The following is a 12274-nucleotide window of genomic DNA, read 5'->3' on the forward strand; positions in this document are numbered from 1 at the left end:
TTTGAGTTGAAGTCAAACAAACCCTAGTATAAAGGCAACCCCAAGCAACCTAAGCTAATTTAGGCTAACCAGAGTGCTATTCAGGCCAACTGAAGTGCCATGTAGACTCGCTCAGACTTAGAAGTCGATATTTCAACCTGCAACCTGCAAAACATAGCTGCCCGTTCACATCGTCAGGCTCTCTCTGTTTATAAGGAGGTAGGGTAACCCTAGTGCTAGGATTACCCTACTAAGAGGGTTACGCTAGCATTCACACATTTCTCAATTTTTTTTTTTGTTGCAGAGCACTAGGGCTAGGGCTACCCTAGCACCAGGGTAACCCTACAGGGTTAGGTTGGCAGGCTGTACCTGCTTGTAAAAACTCTCCAAGAAGCAAAATGATAAAATACCAGCACAACAAGCAAATTGTAACTCAAGAATCCTTAATTCACATTTTGTTTTAGTTTTGCTTTGGATTGAAAATGTTTCGAATAAAGACTTTTTGTGACTGAAATTTTTGTAATAATGTTTGTCACTACTGTGTCTACTGTTGATAAAATATTCGATTGCAGAGTTGTCTATGTTGACTCTCCCTTAATTAAATTGTGCAATTCATGATTCGATGAAAAGACTGTGAATTTAGTCTCCTTGCCTCTAAAGGCATACATTTGAGCCACGATAAGCCTTGTGGAAAGCTAGCTCTAGGACAGAATTGTTTCAAGATTATCAGTTGCCAGTCAAATTCTGTGGCTAATAATTTTTGTTCCTGTGAATACAGATAGATATATTATATAATGGTAATTATAAACCTGTAAAATGTACAAGAGTGAGTAAAGTTATTATCACTATCACTCTCACTCTCACTACCACTGTCACGACCACTACCACTGTCACTACCACTGCGACTACCACTACCACTACCACTACCACTGTCACTGTCACTGTCACTGTCACTGTCACTGCCACTGTCACTGCCACCGTCACCGCCACCGCCACTGCCACCGCCACCGCCACCGCCACCGCCACCGCCACCGCCACTGTCATTATCATTATTACATGTATACTGTGAGTACTACATCTATGGTTTACTGTTGTCAGTAGCTATGAAATGACTGACATTAATAATACAGTTTGATAACTTCACTTGACCTTTTAAGTTAAGCTCTGCCTGTGACCAAATATGCAAACAATCTTATCACATACTCTAATCAAATACTCAACTCTCTTAGTTCTGCTGTGCCAAAAATAAGAAAAAAGAAAACTCTACCAATTTTATTTGGGTATTCTTTGTGTATCATTTTAACTTTTTTTATAAAATGACATAAACTAATTGTAATAATCTTTGAAAGTTACAAAAGAATATAAAAATTAGAATAATGATTCACTTACTGAACAATGAAGATCTTTCAGAAATCTATCAGCCTAAAAAAAAAAAAGTAGCAGAAAAGAGTTTTAACTAGCTAGGGCATCAGCCAGAATGTGGCAAAGTGGATACATAATTATATAAACAGTGTGAAGAGGTCCAATTAAAACTTTTAAAGTGAAAAAAGTCTGTTGAAATTTTCACACAGTCCAGCATTTTTCTGCATTATCAACACTTTTTTCTGCATAATATGCCCTAAAATTACTGCATAATCTTTTAACCCTGCTACATATAGTGGGATTTCTTCCAAAGGATGCACAAGGTTTACTATATTAAATAGCTATAGTAAGCATCTCAGTTACAGCAGGCAGTTTTCATTTACTTGTGAATGAGTTTCTTTGCCTTCGAATGTGTTTCAAGTTACTGACTGTGCTCCTAATTAATATACTTGCCTTTAGTGGTTCCATATCCTTGTCACACCAAAGGATACCCTTCACAGGTTTGTCTTGAGAACTGAAGTGGATTTTTCCAAAAACAATAATTAAACACAATATTAGGCTTCAGTCATTATTTCTTTCAGCATTCATTTAAAAATTTATATTAAACTGAAAAAAATGTATATTGTCCACCACAGATGTACATAACATACAATCTCACCAGCTTAGAACAAAAGAGAAAGTAGGTAGTAAATTACAGCTCAACCTCCACCACGTGGTTAATTAAATAAGAGTTATCCTGCGAGATTGTGTAGAATATCACTTGACCTGACTTTGCCAGAGCGAGGCTGTAGGCTGAGTTAGCTAGGATCAGGTGATATTCTGTCTATTATTGTTTAATTATTAAACACTTCGCACTTTTATAAGATCACAAGGATGTATTTCCTGAGCGAAACTCCATGTGCTTTTTCTTTGTTTGCCAGGAAGATCGTGTGCATTTTCATGAAATCGTGTTGAATCTTCGTCAATATTAATCGGGATAATCGGGTATTTATCGTTCCATTATTCCTGATTGAAAAGTGTAACTGTTATTATTCCAAGATCGCAAAGTTATTCTTCCGAAGGAGGTCTCTACCCCATTCAAAAATGGCATTATTCAATTTTTACAACAACAAAAATTTATGTTATTAACTTATTATGCCATTATTCCTCTTCACCGCCCAAGACTGCGGCAGCATGATTGACTTTTGATACGGTTAAAGCTTGCAGCAGGTTTCATATTGTTCTTACTACTGATTTCTCAGATTTATTTACGTCATGAAATACAATAACCTACCTCATTTATCGGGCAAAATATCTAGCCGCACAAAGACATATACACCTGATACACGTGGTCATCAACCAAAGCCTCGTAGGCACTTTGTGTATGTGGGTCTGACGTGCAATCATTGCTGTGCGATTCAAGGGGGGCGTGGTAACAATGTTCAGTTCGGCCATAAATAGTGTCGTCCTATTTCCCTGTGAATTGGCCTGGCAGTCATCTTTGATAGCTTCTTTCCACTCAGTAAACTGAAGTGAGCAGTCTGTTCAACAGTAATTCGAGTTTCGATCAACCCTGTACTTATACATCTGCCGTTACAGAGCCACTCTCGGTAGAAGTGGATGTATGAGATGTGCGACTTGATTCTTCTGTCGTTTGCGGCAAACATACTGTCTTTGTTCATTTTTTTTAAGAATGCAGCGGTCAAAAAATTGCTAAAAGTGATTTAAATTTTAAAATTTCGTAGTGTAGCGTAGCGCAGTGCAGTGCAGTGCAGTGCAGTATACAACTGCGACCGTGCGTTGGAGCTGAACTATCGCACTTTTTGAGCTGCTCGAAAAATTCAAAATAAGCAATACTGACAAAATAAAGTTACATAAAAATAGCACTAAAACCCACAGAAAAGGAGACGGTTTCTTAGTATAGCCGTTAGTGAGTAATACTAATAACTTATGACTTATGTAAATTTTTTAAGAGGAAAAGGGGGCGTTAGCATTTATTCAGCCGCTCCCTTTTACATCTTAACCAAACCCTTACTGGGAATTCCTCCGTAGACACCTAGATTAAATAAAAGTCTGAAAAATCCTGTCAAAAAGAACAATTTAAATAAAAACAGAGATGAAATAGCAAGTCAACCATACAAAAACAATTTCCTAAGATGTTCATGAGATATACGCAAAAGAGAAATATATAAGCGGTCCTGAGTTACGCCTGACTTAATGGGGTGGTGTATCTTATTTTGAGTTACTAATCGCAGTGTCTTCTGGTTGCTGCCTTTGTCTTTTAATGGAATCAATTGCGTCCATCCCATTCCCGTTGTTTTTGAGGATATTCATGATTAAATTTGAGCCTTAGTTTCTTCTGGAACCTTTGGGTAGTTGTTTGACAAACGGTGTGATCAATCTATAAACGTTCGTACTATTAATGAACAACGCTCCTTTTGGATACCTTTCTGGTATGTAGGAAAGCATACAAGCAACGTTCTTGCATGTAAAGCTTTTCGCAGTATACCTTTCATGGTCATTCAGCAATGCAATGAGTCACACATTCAATTGTATAGCCAACATATCCCTATCCCCGATAACGCAATATGCGGCAAGGTTGTATAAACCCTTTTCGTAGTGCTGGGTCCCTTGCGTTTTATAGGAAGACCTTATACTGAAAACGATTTAATAAGCCGAACAAACAACCAACGCATGGTCATCAACCAAAGCCTCGTTGGCACTTTGTGCATGAGGGTCTGACGTGTAATCATTGCTGTGCTTATCAAGGGGGGCGTGGTAACAATGTTCAGTTCATGGCCATAAAGAATGACGTCCTTCTTCCCTGTGAATTGGCCTGGCAGTTATCTTTGATAGCTTCTTTCCACTCAGTAAACTGAAGTGAGCAGTCTGTTCAACAGTAATTCGAGTTTCGATCAACCCTGTACTTATACATCTGCCGCTACAGAGCCACTCTCGGTAGAAGTGAATGTATGAGATGTGCGACTTGATTCTTCTGTCGTTTGCGGCAAACATACTGTCTTTGTTCATTTTTTTTAAGAATGCAGCGGTCAAAAAATTGCTAAAAGTGATTTAATATTTAAAATTTCGTAGTGTAGCGTAGCGCAGTGCAGTGCAGTGTAGTATACAACTGCGACCGTGCGTTCGAGCTAAACGACCGCCCTTTTTGAGCTGCTCGAAAAATTCAAAATAACCGCGACTGATAAAATAAGGTTACCTAAAAATAGCACTAAAACCTACAGAAAAGGAGACGGTTTCTTAGTATAGCCGTTAGTGAGTAATACTAATAACTTATGACTTATGTAAATTTTTTAAGAGGAAAAGGGGGCGTTAGCATTTATTCAGCCGCTCCCTTTTACATCTTAACCAAACCCTTACTGGGAATTCCTCCGTAGACACCTAGATTAAAGAAAAATCCTGTCAAAAAGAACAATTTAAATAAAAACAGAGATGAAATAGCAGGTCAACCATACAAAAGCAATTTCCTAAGATGTTCATGAGATATACGCAAAAGAGAACTATATAAGCGGTCCTGAGTTACGCCTGACTTACAGGCGTGGTGCATCTTATTTTGCGTTACTAATCGCAGTGTCTTCTCGTCGCTGCCTTTGTCTTTTAATAGAATCAATTGCGTCCATCCCATTCCCGTTGTTTTTGAGGATATTCATGATTAAATTTGAGCCTTAGTTTCTTCTGGAACCTTTGGGTAGTTGTTTGACAAACGGTGTGATCAATCTATAAACGTTCGTACTATTAATGAACAACGCTCCTTTTGGATACCTTTCTGGTATGTAGGAAAGCATACAAGCAACGTTCTTGCATGTAAAGCTTTTCTCAGTATACCTTTCATAGTCATTTACCTATGCAATGAGTCACACATTCAATTGTATAGCCAACATATCCCTATCCCCGATAACGCAATATGCGGCAAGGTTGTATATACCTTTTTCGTAGTGCTGGGTCCCTTGCGTTTTATAGGAAAGACCTGAAATTTTTATCACTTAATTCTACTGTAGTAATGTCTCGATTGGTTGCCCTTTTGTTTCCGATCTCTAAAGAAATTAACCCGAAATAACTTGTTGGAACTTCTAGCAAATAGGGACCTTTTGTAACGTTGCCGCTTTTAAGACATGGGTAACTTAAAACATTCACCAAAAAGTCAGAAAACATCCAATTCACTTCTCGTTTTCTTTGTCAGATTGATAAAAGACGTCTAAAACTTTCCTGAAAATTTTGTGGATGCTGGTTGATTCAAAGTGGCTCAGTCACCTTTTGAAACTGACGATACAAAAAACGGGCTTTTTCGGAATCGTGATTCTTTTCATGGACATGAAAAGTCATATACATACACGACAAAATTTTCTGGGCTGCAATATCTTGCATTTAAAATACTGTGGTAATGAAGAGAATCGTGTTGCATATAAATGGTAATGTAATAGCTACAACTTCGTACAGAAATCGATCTGAAAGCTTTTTAAAAAGTGCTTACCACGGTTTAGGGACCTTTTGTAACCTCCTTGGCATATTAAAGCGTCTTAATCTCTTTGATTTTAAAGTTATTTGTTGAATGTTGGTGTGTAAGTGCTTCATTGTGAAAGGCTTCCACCGACAACATGATGTGCGTTAACACGTAAAAAATGGACAAATTATTGCAAAAGGAGGGAAAAGTTACAAAAGTGCCAGACGATACCTATGGAGAGAGAGAGAGAGAGAGAGAGAGAGAGAGAGAGAGAGAGAGCGAGCGAGCGAGCGAGCCAGATGTATTGGCACTTTTACAACTTAGATGTGGCACTTTTGTGCCATTTTGTGGCACATTGGCAACGCCACTTGGCACTTTACTAACTAGTGGCACTTATGTAGCGTGCCACATGGCACTTTAGTAACGTTAAAGTGGCACTAAGGTGACCTTGAGTGGCACATTCTTACCAATGTAGCACTTTTGTAACAATATGGCACTAAGGTAACTTTCAGGTGGCACTATTGCAACTATTTGAATATCGTTGATTTAGTCAACTGCTGAAAACAGCTACAATCTGAACTCCAGAAGAGATGAAATACAGTTCAATCAATAAGGCAATCTGCACCTCATGGGCTTCTGGAAAGTTTCCCTTGTCAAAAACTCAGTTTAGTATTATTATCATTATCATTATCATTATCATTATCATTATTATTATTATTATCACTATCATTATTATTATTAGTACTAGAAATTGGACCGAGTGGAGTACAATTCAGGGAGTAATCGCGCGAGTACTTTCAAAATCAGACGAGCGCGAGGCCGATTTGAAGTTATGAGCACGATTATTCCCTGAATTGTACGACACGAGGTCCAATTACTAATTAATCGTATCTATAACAAATTTCGGAATTAGAAATGTCTTTTGAGAACTTCTTTTGAGCGGAAACATCTGTAACGCTTTTCATAGGTTTGGAAAACTGGAGGAAACCATTAAAGCATGCGTAATTGATGTGCACATCTCGTGGGTATCCAATTACGAAAAGTTCAAATTGGATACCTGTAATTGGACACCTGCATGATCGCGCACCCATTACGTGATTGGATTGGTTACCCAAAATTTTAATGATAACTTGCAAAATCCAAGCTATGAATGAGGTGGCATGAATAAAAGCACCCTAGGGCCATAAGTCGCACATAAAGCTTCAACACCACAGCTGTTACCAACAGAAACGTTTAATGACTTGTTAACAAGAACAGTAGCCTAGAACACAGTTGTTCTGAATTATGAAATAACTGATTTATCTTCGGTAAAGGAAATTTTAAATCTGAAAACAAGACAAACTTTTCGTGAATTTAAAGGAGCTCAGTCACGGCATTTCGAGTTATTTTGACCAACTGCAAAATTACCTTTAAATTGAAGGAACTCTGAAAATAGTAGTCTACTAAGAGAGAGAGGTACCAATGAGACAATAATGAACCATAACGGAACAAGAATGGTCAAGCATGGAAAAGACTAACGCGGATAACAAATGACAAACTTGAATAATTTAGGCTGAACATTTCAAGATGTGGAAACCGTGACGAAGCTCTTTTAAGATAACACTTGTAAACAGAATGAACAGTAACATACAACTCAGTTATTCTGAATAATAGCGTAACTAATCCTCTTTTGGTATGAGAGTATGCAATACAATACGTTGAATAAAACCACAACCTGAATATAAATAGACTGCTTCATTATCATAGTAACTGTTAGTAACGATAATGTCTTTGCATTGTCTTTATCAGTTAGCTGTCTACCAGCTTTTTTTCTGTCACTATATGGTTTTAGCGTATTCTTTGACGGGCATTTTGAAATGATTCTTAATGTGAAGAGTTGTTTGTCATGATAAAAATGACAAACAAGAAAAAATTACCATGGAAGTATCATTTCCCTGAAAGTTTAATTCTTAGTAACTAACCCGAAAAAAGAACAATCATGTTCTGGAAGTTAAATTAACTTCTAGAAAGCAGACGTGATCCGAGAAACATCATTTTGCATCCACTAAGAATGATTCACATTGCGGGACATGTCTCACGGCGTCAACTGAGAAATGTTTGCATTTCAGCTCTGTTTCCTAGAAAGGCTATTTTGGAGCCTAATATGAGCTGTGACTACATTTTAGTTTCCTTAGCAACTTAGGCTGAAATACTCTTAACAGGTTTTGTTTCTTCTTGTTGCTAAATGCCAACATAATCAGCGGCAGATGGAACTTTTGTCTCGGTTGAAACTTGGTTGATATAGCAGAAAACGGAGGTATATAAAGCCCCAGCCAAACGATCGCAACATTTCAACCCAACGGTTTTGGGCCCAACATGTTGCGTGCGTTTGGCCTCCTTGTTGGGACAGTCATGTTGGTTGTCACTGGCTCAAGTTTGAGAATAGTCAAATTTGAGCCAACAACCTCCAACCGGGTGGCCAAATGCGCAAAACATATTGCGCCCAACAATGTTGCGATATGTTGCGTTGAAATGATGACAAGTTCTTACTAGCGCCTACTTTGCTTTCTACTTTGTTCTCAACTAGTGCCTGCTTTGCTTTCTATCGTATTTTCATCTAAGGCCTCCTATGCTTTCGTTCATACTTTAGTCGATTTACAACTTGTTCCACTGTGAAGTCAGCAAACAGTTTGGTACCCTGGCTGTCGTTTTGCAATCTTCTTGCTATAACGGGCTTTGAGATCGGGGATCCTTTGATCATATCGGGGAACAAACGGATCAAAGTTTGAACTTGGGCGGAACTGAAAAGGCCTGGCTTGGACCTTGCAGTAGTTACTGTAGGTGAAAGTATGTCAGAGGAATGATCACTAGCTTCGCCATCCCCAGATGTATCGAACATTCTGCTCACACGATCTGTCACTGTGTCTTTTTGCGATGGCAAGAGAACTGTCCCTGTCCTGGTCTCTTTCGAGTTAAATCGTCACTGAGCCCGTACTTTGTCGTACACCTTCTTTGCACTTTCCTTGACTAGAATTGGATTCGACTGAATTTTTTCCCTGACAGAAGCCATACATATTTTTTGTTCATTGATCTCTGAATGGAAGAGCTCTTTGATGGCATTTGTCTTTTCCTCGCTGGTTGGAGAAGCTATGAATAAGCTTTCTTCATTTTCCTCGACTTCTTTACTTGATAGGGCCAGCTCTTTTATCCCTCCTTCTTCCACTTTCTCGTTTCCAATTTCGGCTTCTTCCTCAACTGTCGGGGCTAGCTCTTTCATTTCATGCTTGTTACTTCCTCCCTCACTCTTTTGGGGATTTCGCATCATTCCGTGGAGAATTTGCGATGCTTTGACAGATGATTTACTTCTGTCCAACACCCTGTAGTATTTTTCAGCGGTAGTTTCTCTATGAGCCATGAGATCCGCCAAATTTCCACTGACGTCCTTACGGTTCTGGTGGCACTCCGAAACGGCACTTTTTCGGTACAGGGTGTGGGTCACCGGTCCGTCGATGCCAGCCTTCTGGAATATTGAACTCAATGCCCTTGACATCTGGCTCGACTCCATATTATTCCCCCCCCCCCATGAGAGGAAAAATTTGTCACTGCCCTCAGCGGACTCTTTGATAGGCAGTTTTGAACGCATTTCTGTTAGGAAAATGTTAAGATGGTTGTAGAGGTGATTGGTCAAGACAATCTGAGCTGGCCCATGGGTATCTACAGTTTTGTGCTGTAAAACATGCACTAGATGTCTGTCGTCTTCAGATCTGGCCCTTTGAAACTCCTGAACAGTCATATATGCCACGACTCCTGCTCTGTTTGCGTTATCAATCATGATTTGAGCAATTAAATAATCTCTCACCAGCGTGTACTTTGCTTGGGTGATCTCAGCATGATGTGCTCCACTGAGCTCTCCCAAAATGATGACGGCATCTCGCACAGCCTGGCTTCTTCCAAAGTCATTGACTTTGTCCGGTGTTATGAGAGCACTAACATCTTCTTCCATTTTCTCCCACCTGCGCCGTGTGGTTTCATGCTTATACGAGGCGGACCAATTCTTTAACTTTTCTCGTAGGCTTATGACGTCATCTTTCTCAAATTCGACTCCACTCGGTTTCTCTCCTAGCAAAAATGAGCAGTAGTGCTGCAAGCTCATTAGGTACGATTTAATCGTTGTACGGTAATATTTCTTTTCGGCATACTGTCGAAGGAAAACATCTCGAACCAGTTTGCAGTCAAGTAATGAATGAAGACAACTCCCCTCACGTATTATGGACAAAACCTTTTTCACTTGAGCCACATGTTGCTTGGCAGTTTTTGCGTCTTTTTTCTCACAGTCTGCAGAAACAAGCCAGTCTTCAAATTCTTGCAAAGTCTCTTGTACTACACTCAAGGGTTCATCCGTATCAACACTGCTTCCTGGTTTTACAACGTCGCCAGTGCCAGACACATTAGGATCACTCTTCTGGAGATCGTCAGGATCATTGTCTTCAAGATCTTGTTGACTTGATTCTGACTTGCATAGAGATGAACGGTCCATATGGTAGTCCATATCCATTTCGTTTTCTCTTTTTGCCTTCATTCTGTGAAATATGTGGTCATTCTTCATAGACACGACTTTAGCGAGCGACATACACTTTTTGAACTTTGGTTCATCGCTACTTAGCTTGTGTACTTGGTGAAGGTGCTGAGGAAGTCTCTCAGACACTGTTGTGCAGCCTGGAATGGGGCATACTTTCTTCTTCCGGGATGGTTTCTTGCAGTTCTTGGGTTTGGAATCGCCTTTGGTTTTCCGTAGCTTTCTGTTTCCAGCATAAGCAGTTTCTTGGCTAGAAAAGGTATACTGTGAAGTTTATATGAAATAATTCATATATGAACTGCGGTTGTAGATGAAAGTGAAGAATGATCATGGCAGTTCTTTTTCCAATTTAAGCAATTGGAAAGAAGAAGCCTGAAAAAATCAGGGCTTCAACGGGATTCGAACCCGTGACCTCCGCGATACCGGTGCGATGCTCTACCAACTGAGCTATGAAGCCACACATTGGGAGCGAGGTCAATTAGTTGAGTTTATATCTTCCCGTGAGGAGTGAAATGATGTGAAGTTTATATGAAATAATTCATATGTGAACTGCGGTTGTAGATGAAAGTGAAGAATGATCATCGCAGTTCTTTTTCCAATTTAAGCAATTGGAAAGAAGAAGCCTGAAAAAATCAGGGCTTCAACGGGATTCGAACCCGTGACCTCCGCGATACCGGTGCGATGCTCTACCAACTGAGCTGTGAAGCCACACATTGGGAGCGAGGTCAATTAGTTGAGTTCATATCTTCCCGTGAGGAGTGAAATGATGTGAAGTTTATATGAAATAATTCATATATGAACTGCGGTTCATATATGATGATCATATCATCATATGCGATGATCATTCTTCACTTTCATCTACAACCGCAGTTCATATAATAATATATAGAATCTGCTAAAGACCGAGCTAAATTACGTGCTGCCTTTAGGAAAGCTAAACAACTGAACATTGCTAAAGTACTACTCAGAGGTAAAAGCCTAATTATAAATAGTAGTAAATATTCTGTAGACACATTACCAGAATACTCGCTGCCAAGCGAGCAATCAACTACTCCTGAATAAAAACCTTTGATTGACTTTATTTCCATTTTATTTTGTAAAGCCGATGATCGGCTTTTATCGTTTAAGGCGCCACCAAACCTCTCAACTGATAGGCAATTTATAAGTCTTAACTTTGCTTTGGTGCCGCTAAAATTGCGATATAAATGGTAATTAGAATTGCGATAAAATTCTTGCATACCAAAATTTAACGGAATGAAACACCAAAACATTTAATTCGCCAAAGTTTTTTCATTAGCACCTAACATTTTTGTTTTGTTTTTATAACAATAGCTGAATAAGTCCAAAGTCCCAAGGGTCCAAACCAAGGTTCAAATCTTGAGACCCTTTTACCATCTAATTAGTTTAGTTTTTTGTTTTAATATGTGTTTAAAATGTCTATTTAGTTAGTGTACGTGTTATTGCTTCTATGTATACTGCGTAGACTTTTCTTTTGGAGCTGCCAGTTTGGAAACAGCTCTTTTGAGTCAAATAATGATTATACAATGGCAAGCAAAAAGGAGAATGTGAATTTTAAACTTCTTTCGCTTAACGTACGTGGAATCCGTTCGCTCGAAAAAACGGAAAGCTTTGTTTATCTGGTTGAATAAGCAAAAAGCAGACATTATTTTCCTCCAAGAAACGTACAGTTCAGTAGAAATCGAGAATATATGGAGAACCCAATGGAATGGGAAAATGTTTTTCGCGCATGGATCAAATCACAGTTGCGGCATTATAACACTCGTTAGAAATGATTTAGATTTTGAAGAAGAATCCTGCAAGTACGACCAAAACGGTAGATTTATAATTTTGAATGCGTCTGTGCAAGGAGTTAAATATGTCTTTGCCAACATCTATGCACCAAATAAGGTACGTCATCAATGTACTTACTTTAAAGATTT

At 38.9% G+C, this 12274-nt stretch overlaps 3 protein-coding genes across 7 annotated transcripts in view; 1 reads left to right on the top strand and 2 right to left on the bottom strand.

The window, feature by feature from the left end:
• LOC145503071 (uncharacterized) overlaps positions 1-6389 on the bottom strand; it is a 14999-nt gene extending 8610 nt beyond the window's left edge. The window contains exons 1-2 of the mRNA XM_081482494.1: positions 1795-6389; positions 1369-1401 (exon numbers count right to left, since the gene is read on the bottom strand). Coding sequence (XP_081338620.1) covers positions 1369-1401; positions 1795-1809 — 48 coding nt within the window. The 5' untranslated portion in view covers positions 1810-6389. The remainder of the gene's footprint in view (positions 1-1368; positions 1402-1794) is intronic.
• The window catches only part of LOC145502523 (DALR anticodon-binding domain-containing protein 3-like), a 90303-nt gene that overhangs the window by 58731 nt on the left and 19298 nt on the right, over positions 1-12274 (top strand). The gene's annotated exons all lie outside the window — the stretch shown is intronic.
• Positions 6615-11344, bottom strand: LOC145502970 (uncharacterized). The gene has a single exon (XM_081482390.1). It carries the CDS (start codon positions 10386-10388, stop codon positions 8739-8741), a length of 1650 nt encoding a protein of 549 aa, XP_081338516.1. The 5' UTR covers positions 10389-11344; the 3' UTR covers positions 6615-8738.

This window comes from Orbicella franksi, chromosome 11 (genome assembly GCF_964199315.1).
Source record: "Orbicella franksi chromosome 11, jaOrbFran1.1, whole genome shotgun sequence".
In the NCBI taxonomy this organism is placed as follows: Eukaryota; Metazoa; Cnidaria; class Anthozoa; order Scleractinia; family Merulinidae; genus Orbicella; species Orbicella franksi.